The 26,916-nt window shown below is 42.3% G+C and overlaps 3 protein-coding genes and 1 pseudogene across 4 annotated transcripts in view; 1 reads left to right on the top strand and 3 right to left on the bottom strand.

Annotated features, from left to right (window-relative positions):
* The first annotated feature begins 316 nt into the window (after positions 1-316).
* On the top strand, positions 317-3,355 carry KCNJ11 (potassium inwardly rectifying channel subfamily J member 11). The gene has a single exon (XM_016139529.2). The coding sequence runs from the start codon at positions 739-741 to the stop codon at positions 1,924-1,926; it is 1,188 nt and encodes a 395-aa protein (XP_015995015.1). The 5' UTR covers positions 317-738; the 3' UTR covers positions 1,927-3,355.
* A 7,717-nt stretch (positions 3,356-11,072) lies between these two features.
* NCR3LG1 (natural killer cell cytotoxicity receptor 3 ligand 1) lies at positions 11,073-17,891 on the bottom strand. The gene is made up of 5 exons (XM_016139530.2): positions 17,561-17,891; positions 15,781-16,128; positions 13,597-13,923; positions 11,969-12,068; positions 11,073-11,138 (listed from the first exon to the last, which is right to left on the bottom strand). The coding sequence occupies exons 1-5, from the start codon at positions 17,670-17,672 to the stop codon at positions 11,096-11,098; spliced, it is 930 nt and encodes a 309-aa protein (XP_015995016.2). The 5' UTR covers positions 17,673-17,891; the 3' UTR covers positions 11,073-11,095.
* Positions 16,423-16,541, bottom strand: LOC118603095 (annotated as a pseudogene).
* A 5,451-nt stretch (positions 17,892-23,342) lies between the features above and the next one.
* The window catches only part of NUCB2 (nucleobindin 2), a 42,601-nt gene continuing 39,027 nt past the window's right edge, over positions 23,343-26,916 (bottom strand). For both annotated transcript variants that reach the window (XR_001596241.2, XM_016139534.2), the window contains one exon: positions 23,343-26,738. The gene's annotated coding sequence lies outside the window, so the exon portion shown is untranslated. The remainder of the gene's footprint in view (positions 26,739-26,916) is intronic.

The raw sequence follows: 26,916 nt of genomic DNA, 5'->3' as shown, positions 1-26,916 counted from the left end.
GGGCGCGGCGCCGGCGTGCGTGCGGCGGGCGAGGAGCTGGGAGGCCAGGACTCTAGAGCGAGCCGGGCCAGGTCGCTCTGGGGGCGAGGGGATCTGGAGTTCAGCCGGGTGGGGTGGTGACTCTGGAGGGCGCAGGATCCCAAGGAGACAGGGAGGACGAAAGCTGGAGGGGGATCCGAAGAGCGGAGAGAGCGCTACGGGGGGTGGGGTAAGAGAGAGGGGGCATACTTGGAGGTGAGACTGGGGGTAGTCAGAATATGAAACTGGGGCTTGGAGGGGGGCAGGGGGCAGAAATGGGTGGGGCAGGAGACACGGTAGGGGTTGTGTGAGGGCTGGTCGGTTGGAGGTGTTAAGTTTTAACGTGGGAGAGGTGGGTTGAAAAGTAAGCCTCGGTGGGAAGAAGGGGCTTAGTGGGACGCCCAGGGATGGTCAGTGGGTGGAGGAGGAGTGTTGAGCTGAGACCCAGGGCCAGGTGGAGAACAGGCAGGCTGGGGTCTCACTAGGCAGCGGACAAGTAGGCTGAGGTGTGAGGCTGGTTTAAAGAAGCGAAGCAGAGGCCAGATGGAGGCGTGGATGAGTCTGGTTGGGGAGTCATCTCAGAAATGAGGCCAGCATAGACTGAGTGAGAGTGGTCCCAGAGAGTAAGGGTACCCAGGGAGGGAACTCCACAGTGAGGCCTAGGCGGGTCAGGGAGGCACCCCCCATGAGGGAAGCCTCTCCTTGGTGGTCGTTGGAGCCATGCTGTCCCGAAAGGGCATCATCCCTGAGGAGTATGTGCTGACGCGACTGGCAGAAGACCCTGCAGAGCCCCGGTACCGTGCGCGTGAGCGAAGGGCCCGCTTCGTGTCCAAGAACGGCAACTGCAACGTGGCCCACAAGAACATCCGGGAGCAGGGCCGCTTCCTGCAGGATGTGTTCACCACGCTGGTGGACCTCAAGTGGCCGCACACGCTGCTCATCTTCACCATGTCCTTCCTGTGCAGCTGGCTGCTCTTCGCCATGGTCTGGTGGCTCATCGCCTTCGCCCACGGTGACCTGGCCCCTGGCAACCTGGCCCCCAGCGAGGGCACCATTGTGCCCTGCGTCACCAGCATCCACTCTTTTTCGTCTGCCTTCCTTTTCTCTATTGAAGTCCAAGTGACCATTGGTTTTGGAGGGCGCATGGTGACTGAGGAGTGCCCATTGGCCATCTTGATCCTCATAGTGCAGAACATTGTGGGGCTCATGATCAATGCCATCATGCTGGGCTGCATCTTCATGAAGACTGCGCAGGCCCACCGAAGGGCTGAGACCCTCATCTTCAGCAAGCACGCGGTCATCGCCTTGCGCCATGGCCGCCTCTGCTTCATGCTGCGCGTGGGCGACCTTCGCAAGAGCATGATCATCAGCGCCACCATCCACATGCAGGTGGTGCGCAAGACCACCAGCCCCGAGGGCGAGGTGGTGCCCCTCCACCAGGTGGACATCCCTATGGAGAACGGCGTGGGTGGCAACAGCATCTTCTTGGTGGCTCCCCTCATCATCTACCACGTCATCGATGCCAACAGCCCGCTCTACGACCTGGCGCCCAGTGACCTGCACCACCATCAGGACCTCGAGATCATCGTCATCCTGGAAGGTGTGGTGGAAACCACAGGCATCACCACCCAAGCCCGCACCTCCTACCTGGCCGACGAGATCCTGTGGGGCCAGCGCTTTGTGCCCATTGTGGCTGAGGAGGATGGCCGCTACTCCGTGGACTACTCCAAGTTTGGCAACACCGTCAAAGTGCCCACGCCACTCTGCACAGCCCGCCAGCTTGATGAGGACCGCAGCCTGCTGGACGCCCTAACCCTTGCTTCTGCCCGTGGGCCACTGCGCAAGCGCAGCGTGGCCGTGGCCAAGGCCAAGCCCAGGTTTAGCATCTCTCCAGATTCCCTGTCCTGAACTATGGTCCCTTGGGCCCCCGCACCACGTGTGTGCACAAGGGCAATATGGTATGGTATGTAGAGTGGACATGGTGTGGGCTTCTTGGCCAGACCAGGACCTGGTGTGAGACTTGGCCTTCCCCAGCTCGGCCTCCCCCCCTACTGCTCGCCCAGGGTGTTACAAGGCACTTATCACTATGCTATTTCTGGCCTCAGCAGGAGCCTGTACTGAGTTATTTTTGTCCCTGCTTCTCCCAGCCCCAGCCCAGGACTGGTTAGACTCCTTCCCCCATCCCAAGTTCGGGAAGCTGTGGGAAGTGTTGGGCCCTAAAGCTGGGTCTCCAGCTTATCCTGGGCCCCCATGATCAACCATCCACAGGCTGAGCAGATGGCTGGGGAAGAACAGTCCCCAGGTTGGGGGCCTGCTGCTGTGCTTCCGTGGCCCCAAGAGATGCCTGTGGCCAGGTCCTAGCAGCCCTTGGGCCCTGAAAATGTAATGAGCTAAAAAGTGGGCCCAGTTAGCTGGGAAAGGCGGTCAATGAGGGAGCACATCCCAGCTGTAAGATTGGAGGTGTTGAGCCTACACAAACAGGAACTGGCTGAAGCTCACAGGGCTCCCATCCACGGGGAAGGGTGCGAGGATGCTCAACTTTGCTGAGTCCTGCTCAGGCACAGAGAAGAGGAGATGGGCCCTGTACTCCTGACCTTTGCCCCAACACTAAGGCTTCTCCAGTGAGGGCTGCATAGGCTGAGTGAGGCTGCTGTGCCTGCCTGCTCTCTTTCTGCCCCGCCACCCCCCCCCCCCACAGAGGCTGAGGTGGGCTGGGGCAGACAATGGCATGCCATAAAGAAAGAGGCTGGATGGGGGGAGGCAGTGGTCTTGGGTTCACTATAATTGGTGGGCCTCAGACCAAATTCTAGTCCTGGCTCCCCACCTGTGGCTGCCACTCACTTTATCCAGAGGGTGACCACAGAGGGTCTTTGGGTTGCTAGGAAAGGAGAGGTTGGAAAGCTCAAAATGGTGGGGGTGAGCAAAGTCCCTGAGGCGAGGAGGCCCTTGTCTCTAATAGGCTTGACCCCAAACCTGGACTCTGGAGCAGCGCTGTGTGGACTTGCCCAGAATTCTGCCTTTTCTCTTATCAATAAAGACTCCCTCCTCTGTGACCTAAACTCTGGGCTGTGCTTGCTGGGGAGGCAGGAAGTATACTGGCAGACAGGGAGGGCAGGGGCTGGAGCTGCCAGTCCACATTCCAGAGGTGCCATGGACCATAATCCAAGGCCTGGGAAGGGATCTAAGGCTGGCCTTCTTCCCCAGTTCAGGGAGACTTTTGCCCTCTTGCCTCAGGTAGCCCAGCCCTGCCAGCCTGTCTGGACATTTCAACCTTTGGACACTTATCAGGCTTATAGCCCTGCCTCCACTCCTGGGAATCTGCGGGAAGGCTGGGGTGCTCAGGGAAAGACATGAGGACGTCATATGCATTAGTGTAGTGATTGGACCATAAACCAACTGCCTGGGTTCAAATCCTGGCTCTAGCTCTAAAATCTTGGTCAAATAACTAACCTCTCTATGCCTCAGTCGTCTCATCTATAAAGTGGGATACTAATGGCACCTACCTCATAGAATTGTTGTGGGAGTAAGTAAAAAACATATATAAAATGCCTAAGTGTCTGATACATAATAAGTACTTAATAAATGTTAACTCTTGTGATTACTATTGAGTCAGCCACATGATGAGACAACTGACCAAATGAATGTTAAGAAAGAAGGTGCTATTATATTTCCCCTCAGTGATGGTTTTCTCTGCCTGGTCTTACTTCCTTCCCAATGTCCTCTCCCAGCTGTAGCACCGCCTATTACCTGGTCTTCTTGTCTCCGTCTCGCCCCTTCAGTCCATCTGCCATGCAGCCACCAGTGGTATTATTAAAAGGGTTGTGATCATCCCCTCCAGGTCAACTACCTTCAGTGGTTTCCCATCGCCTTCTGGGTCAAGGCTAGACCCCATAGCCAGCCATTTCACGCTTTTCCTGCTTTCTAGCCTTACAGTTCACTGTTCTCTTGCCAGGACCCTGTGCACCCTCTCACTCCCCTGGCTCCCTTACTCTCCCCTTCTTGCATATAACGTTGACCTTCCTACTTTTGAGCCTTGCTTATGTTACTCCTTTTGCCTGCACTGCCCAAGGCCTCATTCCTGCCTTTTCAAATCTGTAAGTCCAGGCCAAATGATGCTTCCTTGAAGCCTTCCCTTGTTCCTCTGCAAAAGGATGGTCCCATGCCTTCCTCTGTATTTATGGGCATTCTACTGTGGCCTGTGTTCTCATGTCTGTGTTCCCATCCCATATCATGTCATGGCTTCTTGAGGTCAGGGACTATGTCTCATTTAGCACTGTGCCTGGCACTGAGTAAGTGCTGAATGAGTGAATTAATAGAGGGATGAATGAATAGTTGATAGATGCATGGACGGATGGATGGATGGATGGATGGATGCTACAGGACAATAAGCCAAGTTATTGAGGATTGCAGAGGGCTTTTGCTGGATTGGTGAGAGTTTGTCATAGGCTACTCCAGAAGCAGAGCTAAGGGGCCAGGAAGCTGCTGCTGCTGTTTCACGCTCTAAGTTGCCTCCTCCCTGCACCACACAGTCCCCCAACATTGGTTCCCTTCCTTGCTTAGCTGACCCATTTCTGGTTTAAAGGAAGAAGGGATGAAAAGTTACTCAGAGTCAGCCCAGACTTTCTGGGGCCAATGCTTGGCTCTTGGAACTTAGCTTGGCTGTGTTTAAGATCCAGGGAGGGGCCAGACTCACTGAGAAACCCCTTGGCAGCACCATCCTTGGGACCCCTTCTAGAAGGTTACTTCTAAAGTAACCTTCTTCCAGTCCCTCATAGACTTTAAGTAGCTGGTGACAGTGAACTGGCAGGACTGAGGGCTCGGCTCCACCTGCTGGCCCCGAAGAAGACCTACTTGAGCCCAGAAAATGTGGGCCACTGGTCCTAGGCTCTCCACTCTAAGAGAGAAATCCCTACCCCCTGTCCCCCGGCCTTAAGGCCTTGCTCAGGGAAGACCTGGAAAGTTCCAGGCATGAAGGGGCAGCTGGACCAAGTCTTCCTTGACCCCTCTGAATGTTTTTGTCCATTGATAATTCTCCCTCCCTCTGGGGCACTCCTGCTTTAAGGCATTGAACTACACTGGCCCAGGAAGCTTCTCCAAGCTTCACTCAGGCCAGCAGGAACTTCTGTGACAATTTAGTGTCTGATATTCTGCCTCTAGGACAGCATCAAGCATCATATAAGAGCAGACAGAGCAGTCCACATTAATCTACACCCTGCGTGCAGAACTAGCTCTCCTCTAGGCCCACAGAAAAGGGATGGAAGTAGCTCATGTCACCAAGGTCCAATGCTGAAGGAGACACCGTTCTGTGGTTCAGTGCTGAGGGAGGCTCTGTTTTCCTCCAATTCTGCAGATGAGGAAACAGGATCAAAAGTGACATTAACTTGCTAAGATCTCACAGCTAATAAATGGCAGGTCCAAGGTTTGGACCTGAGTCTGTCTCAGATTGCTGCACAGTCCCAGTGACCTGAGCTCCAGCTTTTACTAGGGGTGCCACCTTTCCTAAGTGTCAAATCCACCACAGGGAGACACCTGTTCTTTAGATGAAGAACAAGAGGGAAAGTGTAACTCAGGAAGCCCCTGGGCCTCCCTGAGGTCCCAGATGGGAGACTAACAACAGATTCAGCTGCGATAACGTCTATGGATTTGGTATCTCCAGCCAGTCACCATGAGGCCCGTATGTAGCTCTGCTGCTGGAGAGGATTCGCCCAGCTTCTATAGGACCCACTCTCCACAGGTGGCACCTCCCCAGCTCTGTCCTGCACTTAAGCTCCTCCTTGACAGCTTTTCTTAGGGAGAACTTCCCTAGGGAGCTTGCTGCAAGTACAGTAGCCATGGCTTTCTCAGCGTCTCTGGGCTCACCGCTGATGCTTCTCCAGGTCCAGGAATCAGACATCCTATCTTGTACCAAAACATGCAGAAGACTTTGGGGAAGAAGATATGAATTTTTGCATGCCAAAGTCATGTAGATATCAAGAACTATGGATCTGCTTTAGCTTAAAAAAAAAAAAATTGGGAAAGGCAGAACAATGGGATTCAAGTGAGAACCGGGTCAGAGAGTAGGTTTATTGCCCTAGAATCTAACTTATTGGCATTCTCTCTGCCAGGTCCATCTGCCTGGGGTATTTTATACCTTCATGGAAAAGGAAGCAGGTACTACCTATATCTCATTCTATTTCCACTCTGGGCAGACCCAACTCTGAATGACATGAGAGGCAGGTCACTTAGGCTGGCCAACTTGGGTACAGGAGTGTGAACTTCTGTCTTTCCCCTCAACTCAGGTCCTTTTAGGCACTGATATCAGTGAGTGGAAAAGTAACGCCAAGTGCGTATGCACTTACTCCTCCACTGGGAGAAGTAAGAGTGTACAGGAGTACGATCGGGTCAACGGTACCCAAGAGCTTTCTTTGGCTTGTTAGTCACACACCCCCCCTTCATGAAGAGGTTTCATTCTTTGCAGCACGAATATATCCCAAACTCCTCCTCCACAGACCCTTAGCACCTAAAGTGATGAAGCAAACCAAACTTCGGGTAGCTATGCCTCTGTCTTCCTTACTTCATTTGATCAATTCCAGTTTTTCTCATAAAGCCATTATTATTGGGCAAGGGGAGTCGCTCCAGAGTAACCCAGATAGAAGTAAATGCAATACAATTCTGAGGCTTGGATACTTTTGTTAAATTCCTACTGTGTCCTTGGTTTCCCACCCATCTTGGAAGTGGAAAAATGAAAATCATCCCAAAATTGTCTCTTTTGTGCTTCTCTTCAGTTTTTTCAAGTTATGACCAGCATTTTTTCTAAGTTTAGTAATCCCTTGATGCCTTTTCTTTTTTCTACTTCACAGATTCTCTTCCAGTCAATAATGTTCATTTAACAATTCCCCACATTTTACATCTTTCTAATATTTTAATCATCCTACAAAAAGATCCCATATGTGATTTTCCCATCTAATGTGTTTCATTTTCTACCCTTGTATTATTTTACTGTTCTATCGCAATCTACAAAATTATATTTTACTAAATGTATAAAATTTCAACTGCCTTACCACTTTTTCCCAAAGGGTGTCATTCTCTTTCAACCACTTGCAACCACTATAACCAACTCTGGACTACTTGAACTGTTGCCATGTTCCTCCTTCCAGTTCTCCACCTTGAAATTCATTGGTTCCCCTAATTACAGTCTCATAATAGGCACAAACCACACCGATGCTGCAATCCCCAAACACCACCACTAGAGGCCACTCTAAATCACCATTGTGGCCGCTCAGCTATTCACCTCTCCAAGCCAAGAGACTTCCATGTCTTATACTTGTGTTTTCACTGTGCCCCTCCAGCTTCCAATAGAGATGGGAACAGGGCTTCTCTGCCCCACAAAGGTCCGAAATACAACTGCACATCCCTGATAACTGCCTGCACTCAGAACCACACTATGTTATCCATGACCAACACCTGGCATGAGACCCTCCACAGGCCTGTTAACCTCTGTCCTGGATGAGGTCCCCATACTTATTTCCAGTTAGGAATAGCATCAGCCACCTTGGTTCAGATACAGAAAATAGGGCAAGGGCCAAACACACCAACCACAAGGTCCTCTTGTGAGAACAGACTAGAATTGTACAGAGTGAGCCTCTCTTGTAGACCTAATGATCAAATTCATCCTTCGCAGCCCAGCCTCAGCCTAGATCTTCCTTGGTGGTATGGTATATTAATTAAAAATCCAAGCTCCACTCTACTAGCCATGAGACTAGGGGCAAGTCGCTTATGTTCTATCAAAGAAAAACTCAGAAGTAGTAAATTAAAAGTGCAGTTGAATGCTTTTATTCATATATTGGCGTGTACAGATTGAACTCACCGAACAACAAAGTAGCATTTGAAATGGAAACAGGCCATAGTCTGGAAACAGTAAGTGTTGCTTTGGTTTTATTTTTTTCTCTTTTTTTAATTGAGGTATAACTGACTTATAACATTAGTTTTAGGCATATGACATAAGATTTGATATTTGTATATATTGCAAAATGATCACAATAAATCTAGTTAAAATCCATAACCAATTACAATTTTTTTCGTGATAACTTTTAAGATTTATTCTTTGCAACTTTCAAATATACCATACAGTATGATTAACTCTAGTTACCATACTATACATTACATCCTCATGATATATTTAAAATTCGAAGTTTATAAATAAATTTTTAAAAATCCAAGGTCTTTATCTTTTGGCCCCACCTTCTTATTTCCCACCTCAAGCAACCACCAGTCTGATTTCTGTATCAGCTCTTTTTCTGTTTTTAGATCCACATATAAGTGAGATCATATGTATCTGTCTTTCTCTGACTTATTTCACTTAAAGTGACTGTATTCCATTGTGTATACAGTCACACTGCATAACGATGTTTTGGCCAACAGTGGACAGTCCATGCAAACAAGAGTGGTCCCTTAAGCTTGTAGTGGAACTGAAAATTTTCCATCACCTAATGACGTTATAGACATCATAACGTTGTAGCACAACGCATGACTCAGGTAGGTGTGGTGATGCTGGTATAAACAAACCTACTACAGTACCATAAAAGTATAGCACATATAATTATATGCAGTACGTAATACTTGATAATGAAAATTACTATGTTACTAGCTTACGTATTTACCATGCTATATATACTTTTATCGCCATTTTAGAGTCTACTCATTCTACTTATAAGAAGTTTGCTATAAAACAGTATGTAGCGATATGCTTGCAGAAGCTTCATCTCATATTTAACAGCATCTCCTGATTGCATTGTTTTCTCTTGTGCTTAATCTCATGTGATTTTATAATTTAGCATAGCCTAAGTGCACAGTGTTTATAAAGTCTACAGCAGTGTGCAATAATGTTCTACGCCTTCACATTCACTCACCACTCACTCACTCACTCACCCAGAGCAACTTCCAGTCCTACAAGCTCTATTCATGCTTGGTACCCTATACAGGTGTACCATTTTTTATCTTTTATACCATATTTTTACTGTACATTTTCTATGTTTAGATACATAAATACTATGTGTTACAATTGCCTACAGTATCCAATACAGCAACATTCTATGCAGGTGTGTGGCCTAGAAGCAATAAAGTATACCACACAGACTAGGTGTGCAGTAGATACTGTCTACGTTTGTATAAGTACATTTGGTGGCATTCACACAATGATAAAACCCCCTAATAACACATTTTTCAGAATGTATCTCGTTGTGACACATGAGTGTGTGTGTGTGTGTACACATATATCATATTTGCCCATTCATCTATCGATAGACACTTATTTCCATGTCTTGGCTGTCGTACATAATGTGGCAGTGAATGCGGGGGTCCATGTATCTCTTCATGTTGTTTTTTTTTTTTCCTTCAGATAAATACCTTGAAGTAGAATTGCTGGATCATGTGGTAATGCTATTTTTAATTTTTTTAAAAACTTCCATACTGTTTTCTGTAATAATTGCATCAATTTATATTCCCACCAACAATACACAAGTGTTCCCTTTTCTCTATATCCTCGTCAATACTTTTTACTTTTTGTCTTTTTGATAATAGCCATTCTAACAGGAGTGAAGAGGTATCTCATTGTTTTGATCAGCATTTCCTTGATGATTAATGATTGTTGAGCATCTTTTCATGTACCTATTGGCCATTTGTATATCTTCTTTGGAATGTATTGCTTTTGCTTTTTCTTGGAAAAAGCTGGTTGGCTAGAGGCTGTCAAGGAGAGCAGTTTGAATAGTCTGCTCTTGAACAAGCTGTCTGGCAATTGGTAGAGTAATTGCAGTAACTTATACATTCTCTGAGAAACAATGTGTATCTGCTGTCTGTCTTTATGTTAGTACTGGCAATGTCCCAGTGTTTCCTGCATTTGAATAAGCCATGAATGTATCATAATGAAAGCACCTTGTTATAATTCTTAGTGCCTCCAGGTGTTAGTTTCAGTCTTCTGAAAAGCAGCTGTCAAGCTGGTATTAGAACTACAAGAGAATTGCGCGGTTAAGCCAATGAAAGTTAAACAAGAAACAGTACAGAATTAGGTGGGAAAAACCTTCAGACCATGATGCAGGACTGATACCTGGGAAACAAGGAGCAAGAACGGATTATCAAGAGCCTTAGACTACAGTACAATACTGAGAAAGTCTTAGCCACCTCAATAGGAGCTTCAAAGACTCCTCCTTTGTTCAGCAGCTGGCTGGAGATGCCCAGGGAGAGCATCACATAGGTTTGAAAACTGCAGCAGATTCCTGAGGTGGCACAGTTGGAGCATGTTCGCTGAGTACAGGCTCAGTCCAAAAGGGAGTTTCAGCAGGACATCCTCATGGCAATCACATTGTTTTGGTCAAAACTCAAGCTTCCTGAGGAGCTTATATCAGTTAGCTTTTGCTGTGTAACAAGCTAGCCTAAAATACGGTGGCTTAAAAAAATAAGTATTTCTCACACATCTGACAGTTGGCTCTGTTGGTGCTGATGATCTCAGGGAGATTTGCTCACATGTCTGGGAGTTGAGTAGCTGTCATTTGATTGCAGCAGGTCCTCAAATAATGTGGTTTCATTCAATGTCGTCTCATTATAATGCTGATGAAATGCTGTAAGAACTTAAATCTTGTTTATATCAACTAACGCAGTAAAATTGGTTTCATTATACATCATTTCATTTAAAGTAGCAGAACCCATCGACAACATTAAGTGAAGACTTAGTGTAGGCCGGTCTCCAATAGAACAATTCGCTCCAGCTTCCAGTATCTTCTATCCTCCAGCAGACTAGCATGAGCATGTCCTCCTCTCACTAATGTCAGAAGCACAAAAGAAAGCAAGGAGAAATACACAAGGCCTCGCGATGCCAAGGCTTAGAACGGGTGCTCTTTCACTTCTGTCTCATTCTATTAGCCAAAGCAAATCACAAGGTCGAGCCCAATGTTAAGAGGCAGCCCACGGCTGGAGGACAATGCAGTCGCATGGCAAAGGACACAGATATAGGGAAGAGTGACGGATGGAGGCTGCCCTTGAAAACCGCCACCAAATCCAGGCTGATCATGAAGGCTTCAGTCTTTTTTTTTTTTTAGTCTCTTTTTCAATAAGCATCTTTGTCCAATGTCCAGTTACGACGACAACCCCTAGATACCGGAAGCCAGAGAAAGGCAAGAAATATGAGAACATTCACAAATATCACAAGAAATATTTGATATCACATTATATCCAGTTTTCACATTAACTTAAGTCCAATCAGGAGAATAAGTCCCATGAATCAGTTGGCTAACTTTAGATAAACCAACAGCCTCTTTTCTTGATTAATTGATTATTCTACTTTTCCTAAAGCATTTATAATGATATGTATTAGCTACTGCACAGATTCTACCTTGGCCAGCTCATAAATAACTAAGGACAATTTTATTATCTAGAACCATTTTAACAAACATGTTTACACTGTCTCTTGGGCCTCTACAGCTTCAGCTGTTTTATTATCACAGTCAGTGATAAACATTTGGAAACACCTAGAGAGGGTTAGAAATTCTGAGTTTAACTGCTGAAATCTGGTGGTAGGTTACCCCACTGAGCTCTTAGCAAAATATGAGCACCTGGGGAACGGAATTTCCCTCTCTGAGCCATGGTTTCTCCATGTGAGAACAACAATGCAGCCCATATCTGGTTCAAAGTCTTGGTGTGAAGTAATAAGGTAAGGTCCGGTTCAGGCTAAGACTTGTATATTATAAAGAGACAAAGAGGCTTTACAGTGTATCTTCCCCGAGTCACACGCCACTATACAGAGATCAGATGAGAAAGTTCCTCCCCAACACTATATCAGAAAAAGCCACACCACAAACACATACCACACTTAGAACCCCCCAGCATCAATCCTGAGACATCCCCAACACCATCTGGCGATGATCTCTAAACTAGAGCCAACTCTAAACTGTGGGGCTAAACTGTGCTCCAGCACCCTTACCTTTTCCGAAGGAAGTAACAAAAAACTAATAAAATCAGTCCAGGGATTAAAAATACAATAGGGGTAACAATGGTCCACACACCTGTTGACTTCTCAGATTCTGCAGAGAGAAAGGAGGAAAACATTAAGAGAAAACCTACTGGCGGAGGCCAAAGAGACCACACAACTGCTGCTAAGATCTGTGTGGTTGTGTGTCATTTCCCTGTCAGAGATATAACAACCAATCCTCGGCCATGCTTTGGCATCCTTCATTCCTATCACATATACCTACCCACACATCAAACAGTGTGTTTAGTACTTGCCAGAGTCCACAGCAATATCAAACCTTACATACCACATATACATGCTGTGCACATGTTCAAACCTTCCACACTACTACGCCATCTTACATCACTATAAATTGCTATAAACTGAATGTTTGTGTCCCTCCCAAAATTATATGTTGAAATCCTAATACTCAATATGATGGTATTAGGAGGTGGGCTTCTGGGAAGTCATTAGGTCATGAGGGTGGAGCCCTCATGAATGAGATTAGTGCCCTTATCAAAGAGATGCTAGAACGAACCCTCGCCCCTTCCATTGTGTGAGAATACAGTGAGAAGTCTGTGACCCAGAAGAGAGCCCCCACCTGACCATATTGGCACACTGATTTCAGACTTCCAGCCTCCAGAACTGTGAATAATAAAGTTCTATTATTCATATGCCACCCAGTTTGTGGCAATTTGTCATAGCGGCCCAAAGAAACTAAGGCATATACACGTCACCCAGACAGACCTCTTATACCATACACACAAAGTATATTTCAATTTCATACTCCCCATGCCCCACACAATCCTGCACATCTCCATACACACACCACCCACACACAGCTGTGGCCCTTACTTTTGAGAATAGTTCCTTCTGTTTCTCCAGGATCATCCCAGGCCCCATCTGGCACACCCAGACCACATCACCCAGGGCCACTAGTTAGTGCCTGCCTTCCTAACCCCTCTCAGTACCAGGCAGATGGACCAGCAGGGTCATCACAACCCAGGACCAGAGACATGACAAGAAGCCAGGATATGAGCTCAAATAACTCCACTAGCAGGAAGGGTTCTGTAGTGAGTTGTGTTATCCTAGGCTAAGGATGCAGTGTGCCTAGAGAAAACCTAGGCATCAGCAGGACCCCCTGCTATGACCTCCCCTTCTTGGGCACAGAACTACTGATTCAACCTCTACCAGCCAACAGTTTTCTGTGGACCTAGAGCCTGAACAGAAGAGTTGTTGGCAGGACTCGGTGTCTGGCCCCTGACAACCCTTATCCTCAAGGGACATGAACAGGCTCCTATCACCTTTCTCCTAGCAGCTGGCAAGCCTCCCACTCCAAGTCATATAGACCACCCAAATCACTCAAGCTTCCATAAGCTAACAAGTAGCCTGTTTCCACCTGAGGACGACTGTCACCACCACCTATTAGACCATCTGCCCTGGCTTAGGGACCTACTGACTCTGGGGCTGAGCTAGGCCAAACTAAGCTTTCTCTCCTTCCACATTGACCCCCATCTTCCCCTAGACTGCCTGGGAACCTGAGTTTTACGTTATACCTCCCAAGGTGAAGAGTAGGGGAAACGTCTAAGGAGGATGCTTACCTATTCCAGGCACAGTGAAGTTGAACCTCTGGGAGGTAGGCAAGGAAATGTGCCTTACCACACACTGGTAGACAGTCGAGCTGTGTTCCAGAGAGCACTTCAGCCTCAAACAGCTAGTGACATTAAATGTGCCATCTTTATTCTTGATGATTGAACCAGTGGTGATGCCCTCAGAAACCTCCAAGTACTGAGGATCCTCTTGGGTCCACTTAGTCCATGTTATGTTTATGTCCTTTGGGTAGAACCCACTTGACTCACACAAAATATGTTTTTCTTCATTATCTTTCACTGTGGCTGAATCCTGAAACAATCTGCTGACTGGATTAGCTGTCAGGGGAGAGAAATCATGCTTTGACGGTAGGTCAGGACTCGCTTAGCATCAGTTCAATGTCTGACCCACAGCAAGCCTTCAGGAAAGGTGAATGACCGGACTGGGGGTTCCGCTTAGGCTAAGTATTCTGGGTATGTTGGCCCCACTGCCAGCAGAGTGCTGATATGTCATAACCCCGATTCCCTCAGCCATTTTGTAAAGCTGTTTCTTAAGCTGCTTTATGTCAAAAGACACCTTTGAGAATCTAAGGGATGCCTTGGAATACTGCGGTGGTAGAGGCTGCTAATTGTTGCCCATTTCCGTTCTTCAATGACACATTCAAAACTACATCTCTCAACCTCTATTGCAGCTGAGTGTAGCCATGTGAACTCAGGGTCTAGTAGTTTGGAGCAACCTCCAGAAAGTATCCTTAAAGAACAGGACTTTTTTAAGTATCTTAAAGAAAAGAACTGTGCCCTTCTCTCCATTTAACTATTTAAAGCAGGAAGAGAGATATGTAAAATATTTAAAGACAGGTGTTGAAAGAAAATAATCCACCAATCTAGAATACTATATCCTGAAAAATTACCCTTAAAAAGTAAAGTATAAATACTTTCTCAGACAAGCAAAAACTTAGGGAATCTGATCCCAGTAGACCTGCATTGCAAGATGTCAAAAGAAATTCTTCAGAGAGAAGGAAAATGATTCAGGTCGGAAACTAGAATCTACGTAAAGAAAGAGAGTGTCAGAGAAGAAATAAATGAAGGTAAAATAAAACATTATTCTTCTTATGCTTAATAGACCTAATAGATAATCATTGATTCAAAATAATAATATCAACCATATATTGGGTGGTTAAGAATATGGATATATAAAATGAATGACAGTAATGTTATAAGACATAAGAGGGGAGAATTGGGAATATTCTGTTATAAAGTATCTGTACTACCCATGAAGCAGTATCGTGTTATTTCAAAGTAGAGTTTGATTAGTTGTAAAAGTACACTGCAAACTCTAGGGCAACCCCTGAAAAAAAATTCTAAAACACATAATTGATATATGAAGAGAGGAGAGAAAATGGAATAATATGAAATGTTCATTTAAACCTAGAGAGGACACAATCACACACACACACACACACACACACATACACACACACACATACACACACACACACACACACCTTACTGCTAAACTGTACACCTGAAACCTACTGGGTTTTGTTAACCAATGTCACCATAATAAAAAATAATAAATAAATAAACAAACAAACAAAACTAGAGAGGGCATTAAAAAAAGGTAAGAACAAATGTATCAAACAGAAACAAATACAAGCATGGTATATATTGATCCAACTATATATGTAGTCACTTTAAATGAATGGTCCAAGTATATCAACTAAGGGACAGAAACTGTCAGAGTGGATAAAGAAAAAAACACTCAAATATGTGTGTTCTACAAGAAACCCACTTTACATATGAAGACCCAGATAGATTAAAAGTAAAGAGACTGAGAAAGGTACACCATACTAACACTAATCCAATGAAAGCTGGAATAGCTCTATAAATTTCAAAATAGACTTCAGAACAAGCACTATGTTAAGCATTTGACCTGCATTTTTCATAGGCTTTTCCCTACAATCAGTCCTCTTAGGTAGATATTATTATATTTGTTTAGAGCAAAGAGCACTGAGGTCATTGTGATTAACAACTTTCCAAAGTGGTCCAGATGTCCATAGAAGCCCAAAACTCAAACCTGTGTCTATCTAGCTCCTAAGCCCATGCTCTAAACCTCTGCTCCACTAGGCCCATCCACATTTCCACCTCAAGTCCTATCATCATCAGAACCACCGGGTGCTGTCATCAGGCACTCACCTACAACCTTCAGCAAGACTGTTCCCTGTGCCTTCTCAGGGGTGACTACCAACTCACATCGGTACCTTCCCGCTTCTCTCAGCTGGATTCCAAACAGTTGCAGTGAGGCATCCCCTGTCTTCAGCCTCAGTAGAGACACAGTGGCTCCTGATCCAAATGTCTCTTGGTGGTTTCCAAAAAACTCAAACACTTTGACCTCTGTTTCATTCTCCTGACTCTTCCGAAACCAGGTAATACCTATAATGTTGATGTCCAGTTTTGGGGAACCAGGGACCTTGCATGAGATGGTGGCATTGTCATTCAGAAACACGGTTTGAGTCCTCTCTGGCATCTCCACTTCTAGGAAATCTGTGGCAATAAGAGAACTCAGTTATGAGAGACCTTGGAAAAAATATAGCCTTTATACTCTCAAACACAAATTCCCTTTTTTTTGGGGGGGGGGGATGAGGGGTCTCATGTATAGAAGGTTTTGTTGTGCTCCTCTTATAAATTTATTCCTAAGTATTTTATTCTTTTGATGGTACTGTAAATAGAATGGTCTTCTTTTTATCTTTTTTTTAGGCTAGATAACCCTTGGTTGACCTCACAGATTGCAAGGACCTTGTCAGCTTACAATCCCTTATTTTTATTTTTTATTTTTTACACCTACAGCACCTGGTCGTCCTAGGTAGTCTCCCATCCAAGAACTAACCAGGCCCGACCCTGCTTAGCTTCCGAGATCAGACAGGATTGGGCTTGTTCAGGGTGGCATGGCCATACACTTAGAATGGTTTTCTTAATTTTATTTTCAGATTGCTTATTGCAAGTGTATAGAAATACAATTTATTCTTTTTCATTTCTCTTCCCTATCAGACAACCCATCTAAGATGTTTAATGTCTACATTTTTGTTCTCTTTAAAACTGTCTTGTTTCTCAAACTTATGGAAATGGTATTGAGTTATACGTCACTGTTTCACCTTTTGGCACTACACTTTTCTGATCATTCCACATTTCTGTGTGCTGCTAGTCCTTTGCTTGAAGTTGCTGCCCAGTTCTCCATCCACATCTGGCTCCACCCACATCTGGCTCATCTACAGCCCCATGGATGGACACCCAGAGGTTCTTCCTAGAGTCCCACATCCCCACTACTACCAACCGCTTGGCATCACCCAGCCTATATTGGCCAGCCTAATAAATGTCAAGAGATATCTTATTGCTGTTTTAACTTCTATCCTCTGGTTTGTAATGAGTTTTAAATATCTCTTTATATGCCTTTCAGGCTTTTGGTTTCCTGTTAAATAATTAGAAACATGTCTATCAGTGTTCCCAGAAAAAGAGAAAAAGTGTATGTTTGAATATCACCACTTACTCTCAGTAAAGACTTAAAGAGTAGTAGTTTTCTTCTTGACAGGCAGGTGGAGGATTTTTATTTCACCTTCCCTTTTCACTATATCTAGGATGATGTAAGAGAGGCTGAAATTTACGAGCACTCAAAAGTACAAAACTTAAGGAGGCACTTAGTCTCAGGTTCCTACAAGTGCTCACTCTACACATAAGGCGTCGATATGTAATCGTTGAATCAATACATGAATCCAACTTCCCAATGAAGAGCTCAGAGCCGAGGATCTTTAAAACAGCCTCATGGTGGCTGCGGCACCTCCTGTTCCTCCTCCGCACCGTTCCGCACTCCCGGGCAAACCCTTCATCTCATCCTCCCATCCCGGCTCCTCACTTCCCATCCCGGCTCCCCACCTCGCATCCCGGCTCCCCACCTCCACCTCCACCGACGCTGGGGTCCTACCTGCGGCGGGCAACGTGCGCCACGCGACCGGATCCAGAATCAAAATTAGAAGCAGTCTCCAGAAGCCCCGTGATACTCGACCGGCTACCCTCTCCGCCCTGTCGAAGGCCATGAGTCGCAATTACGGCGGCTCTCCGAGCCTGGGCCCGCGTAGGAGACCACCACCACTTGAAAGAAAGGAACCCTCCCTTGTCTGGTAACGGGATTTGTAGGAGGAGGGTTTATTCGTAGGAGGGTTTATCCATGCGCGGAGGGTGTGAGGCGTCTTGCTCCGCCTCTCGGTCTTTGTGCCTCTTTTGGAATTCTGCCAACTTGTTCTGACTGCATTATTTATGCTGCAAGAAAAGCGGCGAGCCCCTGCCGCGCTGGGGATTAGTTTTGCTTTTAATTTCTTGCTTTTGTGTTCCCAGAATGCCAGGAAGGGGAGTTCCAATGGCCATCTGCTGAGGGGTGGTGACCACTGTCTTTGGATGCTTCACGTGAGTGCGCTGCCCACGTGTTGGGGGTGACTGCTCTTCCCATCGCCATGATAAACTTAACGTTATTTATTTTAAAAAATAAAGATAAGTGAAATCTTGCCACACTTAAACCGAAAGCTAAATTTATAGCTCCAGGACGCTTCAGTCAAACGTCTGAAAGCAGCCTTTAATTTCCCCTCCCCTTACTAAACAAAGTGGCGTGACTTTGTCAAGCAAAAACCTAAAATGCTCATTTAATAACCAAGTTTTACCACCTCGAGACCAGTTTTTAAATCAATTTAACGACAAAGTTCAGAACACAAGTGGCATTGCTAGTATATTATAAATGCACACACCTGTTTCCCCCAGCATCTTGCATGACAGTAGTTTCATTGATTCTACTTAATTTTCTTCTCGTATCGTTAAAAAAAAGTGTGATCTACAGAAAATCACAGGCAGACCCGGACTCAAATGCCAGGTATGCCATCTGACGATTGTGGAACAGTGGGCAAGTTGTCTCACACCCCAGGCTTAGTTTCCACTTCTCTAAAATTGAGATAGTTGAATCTTCCCTGAAGGGCATTGTAAGAATTAAAGAATCCGGTGGGGTGTGGAGCAAATCCCTAGTAAAGAATAGTCTTATTGGCATAGTGAATTTAAAGTTGATGATACTTCAGTAACTAAGCAAATATTTACATTCTCACCTGTGAACCAACAGCATGCATAGCTTAAAGAGCATAGAACCAAGCACCTGCTAGCTGAGGGGGCTGCAGAAGGTCACAGTTTCTGGGCCACAATTTTAACAAGTAGAGATCTGCAAGGTTAGGTCCAGCTCTAGAATTCTAAAATTCTGTGCTACACCTCTTCTCAACTGCTGCCTCCTCCAACGAGCCTTATCTGGGAGGAACCTCTTCTGCTATTACTGACGCATTAGATAACATCTGCAGGAGAAATATATGCCAAATCTCTATATTGCCCAGAATAGAAATTCACAAAGTTGTGGCACATGCATATCACCCAGTAGGAAATTGAAGAAATTACCAAAAAAAAAAAAAAAAAAAAAATAAAATTAGCAGATTTCACCATTTATATTAGATTTTAAGATAAATCAAAAATATTTTAAATACTCATGCTATTATTTCTACTAATTTCATTATTTAATTTCTGTAAACAGGCAAGAAAACATATCTTCTAACACTTTTGCAAATTTTTCATTCAACCCCAAAACATACACCAGAAGCTTCACAAGTGCATCTTAAACAAATGGGTATATATACTCTGACTTTGCATGTCCTTAATTGCTGCATAGCATTAAGACATAATTTTCAAATGTTGGTTAACACTGAGGTCATTGATACAAGACACATTACGTCCAGCTTGCTTTTGGAATGTCACATACAATTTGGAACCATATTTAAATGCATGAAAACATCCAACAAGTAATCAGAATGGTGAAGAAGAGACATACTATATAAGGACATGCATACAAGGACAATACAGCAGAAACGGTAGATATACTGTCAAGTGATATCCATTTTCTTTGAAAAAGCCACTAATTTCTTCCTGAGCATAGGACTTTCCAAAATAAAAGCTTCTATTTCCAAGCCTCTCCTGGAGTGGCGATTTGACCAAGTTCTGACCAAAGTAATATAAATGGAAGTGTTCTGTGTAACTTCTAGGAAATGTCCTTAAAGGCAGGGATCTTCTTTACCTTCTGTTGCAGGATACTCAGACAGAGATGGGACACCGAGGCAATAAGCAGGAAAAAGCGATTATTGGTGCTGGCACCAGCTCAGCGGATTCACACCCAAAGGCAGAGCCCCAATCACAGTGGGGCTTTCCCTTTTATATACATTTTATACTTCCTCACAGTAAAGTGTATTTTGATTGGTTGGTGAGCCGTAAGGGGAGTAGCTGACCAGGGCTGGTGGTCTGTGCCACATCAGCTGTGACACTGGAAAGTCTCTTACCTATTATGAGAAGAGCAGTGAACAACCTTCAACCATCATAGGAAACAGCTCGGCCTCTGCTACTACTCTTCTTTCTTCTGCTGGTAGAAATGCAGATGCCATAACTAGAGCTTGAGCAGCTATCTTAGACCACAGTGTAGAAGGTACACATTGAGGAAAATGAGATGGCAAAGAAGGGTGCCGGGTCTCTGATGACTTGTGAAATATTCTACTAGCCCTAGAATGATACCTCTAAACTCGTAGTACATAATAAAGTCAATAAGCCACTCTTATCTGAGGTGTTCTCATTTTCAGCAGAACTTAATCCTAATCACTACAAGTGGCAAAAGTAATGGAGCCAGGTTTGCTGGGAATAGACTGGGGGTTTAAGATGCATTATCAGTCTTTAAATCTCTTGAAAGGTTAACACCTAAGCATATGAGTAGACATGTTATATGACGTTTTTGAAGGCAGAAGAAAGGTTCCTATGTGGAATTTATGGACATAGATTTTGATTCAGCATTAAGAAAAGTTTCTCAACAAAGAAATGGGCCATTTCAAGTCATCCCACAGCAGCCATTTATTGAGCTCCGCTTGGCATAGTCCAAGTGTACAGGTGAGTAAATCAGAGCTCTTTGCCTCAAAAAGCTTACTTAGACCAGTGCTGTTCAAAGTAGCTATGACAAAGGACCCTTTTTAAAGAAAATGTCCAACCAATTTATGACTGCTATTTTGTAAAATTCAATAAAAATAAATTCTTAGAAAAATGAAAACAAAAGATATAAAAATGTAAGCCTCCAATTTTTATTAAACTGGCATAAAATTTTTTCCAAAAGTGTAAGTAATTTCACTTTATACATTGACCCCTCACTGTGGGCAATACTGACTGATAAGTAGACCAGCATCAGTCACAGACCAGTTTGAGAAACATCATCTAGACAAAGGCAAATTGAGGGCCATTCTATAAAACAACTGACCTGTACTCTTCAAAAATATCCATACCATGAAAGACAAAGAAAGGCTATTCCAGATCAAGGGAAATAAAAGCGACATGACAACTAAATGCAAAGCTTAATCCTGGGTGAAATCCTGGGTTGTGAAAAAAATTACTGTAAAGGACAGTACTGAGAGAATTGGTGAAAAAATCTGAACGTGGACCGTATTAGATTAATAGTATAGTAACAATGTTTAATTTCCTGAATTTGATCACTATAAGATGGCTATTACGAAATAATGTCTTGGTTCTTAGGAGATATGCTCATTCACATAGTTATAGGGTAAAGTATCATAATGTCTGCAACTTAATTCTGAAATGCTTCAGTAAAAAAAAAAAAATGATACAGAGAGAGCTCTAGCGCAAATGTGGCAAGATGCTAACAACTGATAAATCTAGGAAAGGACATACTAGAATTAGTTTTACTATTGTTGCAATTTGTTTGGTTAGGTTAATAATTGTTAAAAGTTAACAATTAAACATAGATATATATACATACAACTAAATCCAACGTGTGATCCCAGGTTAGTTCTAGGCTTAGAAAAAGTATGTTAGTAGGAAAATTGGCAAAATATGAGGATTAGTTAGAATTGTATTAATATTGATTGCCTGATTTTAATTAACTTTGTAAGGTGTTACCATTTGAGGAAGCTAGGTGAAGGGCATGTAAAAAGTGCTATTTTTGCAAGTTTTTCTAAATCTGAAATAGTTTCAAATTAAAAAGTTAGAACAAAATTAAACCCTCACAGTCTAGAACTTCTGGATTTTTTTCCTCTAGACTTTAGAAGGGAAAAAATCATACACAGTTGACCCTTGAACAATGCAAGGGTTAGGGGCACCGACACCTGCACAATTGAAAATCTGTGTATAACTTTTGAGTTCCCCAAAATTATACTAATAGTGTACTATAGACCAGAAGCCTTACTAATAACATAAAGTCTATTAACACATATTTTGTATGTTATATGTATTATGTACTATATTCTTATAATAAAGCAAGCTAGGGAAAATAGTATGATAATCCTAAGAGAAAATACATTTATAGTATTTATTGAAAAAAAAAAAAACCATGTATAAGTGGACCAGCACAGTTCAAATCTGTGTTGTTCAAGGGTCAACTTTAGTTAGAAAATGAGAGCCTGGGTCCTAACACCTGGTCCTGAGTACTTTCTACTATACCTTCATCATGGATTCTGTGTCACTGTGATATCTTCCTCTTAAATGGTTCTTGAATTTTAGTAGAAATAAATGTTCCCTACACATTACACAAACATGGGTGTGTGCATACATGTAGCTATAAATCTTCTGAAGTGACATCTAAATCTTTATAGAGGAACATTCATCACATTAATGTAGGAAGGAAGCAAGAGAATTAAAATGTTAATCAAACTACAATCAGAGACTGCAACATGCTGATCAGCCCTGCAGCCAGGCCAGGAGGACACCTTTGGAACAAAAGAAGATTTTTACTGGTATTGCTAACAACCCATTCCCCACACCTGTGAAGGGGAAACAGGAACCCGCAGAGTCATTCTCTATGGCTAAAACCATGGGGAAACTAAGTATGAAAGACTAGGAACTGCTGGCAGGCCTTTTACTCTATGTATTTTCCCTCTTCCTCACTGTATGTCCATATCAAAGGAAATGGGAACTAAAGAATGACATATAAACTGAATTCCCTGAACACCCAGTGTCCTTCTCAGTGCCTTTACTCTGTCTCTCTCACTGTCCCCTTCACTCTCTGCCTCTGAGAAGAGACTACACTGTCTGTGCAGTGTTACCCCTTTTCTAATAAACTTTCCTTTTGACCTAACTTTGGTGTATGTGTTAAATTCTTTCTTCACTCTCTGCCAAAGGACTCTCTTCTTCTCTCAGTGTAAGGCTTGGTCTGCCCCCCACCACCTCGGGGAAATTTGCCCTGTCGTTCAACATCAGTCAGGTTTCCTCCTCAGTGTAGAATCTGTAATGCTGAAAAAGGTTGTTGTGGTTTCAGCATGATTTATCAGCAGTTTCCAAATTTGTCTGCACATTATAATTACCTTTTGAAAATTCCGAAGACCAGACCACACTACAGAAGGATGAAATCACAATCTCTAGAGATAGGACTAAGGCATTGGTAATTTTTGAAACTCCTAGGTAATTCCAATATGCAGACAAACATGGAAACCACTGTGATTTTGACTTCACTGCTATCTCTGGAAGACTGGAAAGTGGGGGCTGGATAAAGTATCTGTGGAGAAATGATGGAAGAGGACTACTTTCATTGATCTCTAAGGCCCAGAGATTCGATTACTCTATAATGTTAATGTTTTGCAAACAATCCATCCTTTCAAAATCCTCAAATTTGTCTTTTCTCCTAGAAAAGTATGACAAACATTACATATTTTTCAAATTTTGTTTTAATATAATTAAAATGGACCCATACAAATGACTAAAATATTTTCCAACAAATATTGCACTGAAAGAATTTTCACAACAAATGTCAACAAATTCAAATATAATAAACTTGTATACAGTCTCAATGTCTTCCTGATTATCAAGTTAAAATCCAATTTTTGTAGTTTTAAAAATAGTCCAATTATATAAATAAACCAAGGAAAATCAAATCTAAGTACACTTCAGACTAATAAAATTTCTTTCCAAAGTTTAACAGGACATTTTTAGCCACATATTTATAACAGATTACATTTTAAATTCAACATTTAAATTGAAAATCCTCCCAAATTAGTAATAACAGATAAAATAAATGATCTTTAAAATCCCGACTTTAAAATAGGATGTAGAAACCATCATTATTAAATGATTTTTAAAACATAATAAATATTGATAAAATATAGATTATACAGCACTGGTTTCCTTCATGAAAAGGAAAAACAATAAAGAAAAAAATTTTTTTTTCTTGTTTTAATTCCTGAAGACACAGAATAACTATGGTCTTCCCTCCAGACCTATTTTAGGCACAAGTTTACATATAAACACCTATAAATTCCTTCCAAAAATATGGTATTTCAATTAGAGGCTATATAAAGTGGTACAGAGACAGATAGTTTGAAAATTGCTAGGGCTTAGAACAGATCCTGCACTAACAGTTTCAGAGGGAAAAAAAAACACCTTCACTGCATGAGGCTCCCCCCTGCACCTTGGCTGCAGTATTTCAACCTCCAGTCCTTTTCTGTTCTTAGGCCCTGACACTAACTAGATAGATAGCCACAGACAGAACTATTGGAAAGTCACCAGAGCCACCACAAAAGAATGAAACAGTCACTCTGGCCATTAACTGGCTTCAAATTGTTGTCCTTAAAGAAAAATATTTAGCCTCTATTTTATCTTTTGTATAAATCTTTTGGAAATTAATCTTGTTTTAATAAAGTTGCCTCTGCCTCTTAATTAGTAATAAATACAACAGACTCTCCTAGAGAAAAGATGAATAGTTTGAGACTGTGAGGGAAGGGAAGAATTCATTTGAAAGGTCTGAAATTAAGCTCTATGAAGCTGAAGGCTATGAAACTTTAAGAAACTTGACAACATGCTACCTTGTTCTTCATCCCTCAAAGCTTTCTCCAGTGATTAGGGAGATGCATTAGAAATACAATGGAAAAGTCAACACAAAAGTAGGGAAATAGAAGTACAAAGAGAGGAAAGAATTTAATTAAAATTCAGATCATCCAGGCAAAGTAATGAAGAAGCAACAAATGCCACTACTTCTAATCAGAGATTGCTAAATTCATGTCCTGGGCTTTCTATTCCAAAAAAAAAAAAAATGTTCCTTTATTAACAACTGTAAGATGGAAAATGCCTGCTTGGATGCACGACATATTTTTTAAACTATTATTATTTAATAAGGAGGGTACAAAAAGCTGAAGAATTGGACAAGGGATATTCATCAGAGTTTGGTTCACTCTGTCAAAGGGAAGGAGTCAGGAGTCAGGGATTCTATTTATGAATTACAAATTTTCTTCAGGCTTAAAAGCACTTTCCACAGTGCTCAGAAACCACCTTAGGAATTACAGCCTGCTTGAAGTAGCTATAGAAAAGCTGACTTTTCTGCAAATGTTTTTGTTTTTGTTTTCTTAGGCCAAGATCAATGTTGAATCAATCTCAATGAAACATACTATGAATATAAAAGAGTGAAAATAAATACATATCTAAGGAATAAGAAATGTATACAAGATTAGAACTGAGAAAAAAATTAAGATACAAATTCTAAGATACCTTACTAAATGCTATAGAATAGGAAGGAATCACTACACAAAGATTACAGGAGTTTTAAATTGTTGTTTGATGCTTCAATACTATAATGAAAATGTTTAAAATATCAAGGGGCATGGCAAATATGTTTTTTAAAAGGAAATAATCTATAAGACATCACTACTCTAATAAGGAAATATTTATAAAGTATCAACCACAAGAACAGAAAGGGTTAAGATCAAAAGTAAAGCAAATTCAAACCACTTTAACAACTGAAGGGTAATAGTGGCCAGCAAAATAAGAAAAGCCACATGGTACAAAACACATACAGCATGGGCTGCCCATGTGTTTCATACTCCATAGAGGAGGAATCTAAAGTGAAGGTAAGGATTTAATTCAGATACTCTCATATCACTAAAAGTGAACATTTAAAATGGACTAAAATTGAACAAAAATAACATTTTAATACAACGACCCATGGGGGATAGCAAAGACAACTAGATGGAGGTTTACTTTTTTTCTCTCAATTTTAAAGCACTCAGATAAATTTTAACTTAAAAATCATCTGGTAAATTATTATTCATTTTTAAATTCCATGGAGTAGCAAAATTATAAGAATTGTAAAATAAAATACTTTAACGCTTTAATTATAAGATGTGCATTTATAATCCTGGAAAAGCCTTGGTAAATATATTTAGTCTTAAGAATAAAACAAAAGAGGATAAGAAAATTTGCACAGGAAAAGTCAAAGCTATTGCTTACAAGAGATTATGTACAAATTACATAACCCAAAGAAAATTTGTTTAAAGGCATGCAGAGCTCTGAAGGCAACTAGAAGGGTGAACATGTAAGGAAAAGTACATTGTCAGGGGCTGGCTGACTGCTAAGCCGGTACATGACATTCATCATCAAGAACCGGACTAATATGAATTAAAATGTATACTAAAAGCTCTGCAGTGAAAACAGTAGACATCTGTTGTTTTTCGACATAAGTCTATAGGCCACATTTGAAAAAAAAAAATCTAAATTCCTCAATTAAATCAAAGTTTTCATTGGTTTTGTTTTGCTTTGTTTATGCCTGAATAAACAGGTTGGCAGTGCTGGTAATCATAAATTCTAATTTTTCAATTTGGTATCTTCACCATTTGCTGTAGATGATTGTTCTGGCTCAGCTTTTAGATTTACTAAGAAATGGCTACTAATTCATAGCTAACTACTCATTTAATAAATGAAAACAAGTAGAGAAAGATTAGAATCTTGCTAATGACATTGTGTTAAAATATAAAAGAAAGAAAGGAAAGGATCTCATTTCCTTTCTATCTCACACTTTGAAAGCAAGTTGTCATTAATCTTCCATTATATCATCCAAAAGGAATGCAAAAGTAAGCTTCGTGGTTTACTCAATACACCTTAGTCTCTCATTTCCAAGGAAAATGAATTAAAGTATTAAATTAGAGGCACCAGTGGTTAAGGGTGAAGGTAGATTTCTCTCTAGTAGATTCTTCAGAAGATAAACATCTTGCATGAAAGGGACGAAGCTCATCATCTAACTCTGGCTTTTTCAATCTCTTCTTGACTGTACTGCACAGCTATAAAATAAAGATTAAATTTTAGGCACTAACCAGAACTGAGTTTGTCAAAATTTCACCCTAAAGAAAATACTTCTCTCAGCCCCCCTTTTATTAGGTTGGCTATCCTAAAAATCACATTATCATAACACATTAAAATTTTCTTTATGTTTTCCTCATGTGAAGGCCAGATTTCCAT

This window comes from Rousettus aegyptiacus, unplaced genomic scaffold, assembly GCF_014176215.1.
Source record: "Rousettus aegyptiacus isolate mRouAeg1 unplaced genomic scaffold, mRouAeg1.p scaffold_m13_p_5, whole genome shotgun sequence".
NCBI classification, from domain to species: Eukaryota; Metazoa; Chordata; class Mammalia; order Chiroptera; family Pteropodidae; genus Rousettus; species Rousettus aegyptiacus.
Note: the sequence above shows the minus strand (reverse complement) of the source record. Positions and strands in the feature narration are given on the sequence as shown.

Bases quoted from the DNA above. Each gene is read 5' to 3' on its own strand.
- KCNJ11 (XM_016139529.2), top strand. From the start codon at position 739: ATGCTGTCCCGAAAGGGCATCATCCCTGAGGAGTATGTGCTGACGCGA.
- NCR3LG1 (XM_016139530.2), bottom strand. From the start codon at position 17,672: ATGGCCTTCGACAGGGCGGAGAGGGTAGCCGGTCGAGTATCACGGGGC. The intron at 16,129-17,560 runs GTAGGACCCCAG...TTATTGCCACAG, and splicing joins GCGCACGTTGCCCGCCGCAG to ATTTCCTAGAAGTGGAGATG. The intron at 12,069-13,596 runs GTAAGCATCCTC...TTCTCTCTGCAG, and splicing joins CTTCACTGTGCCTGGAATAG to AATCTGAGAAGTCAACAGGT.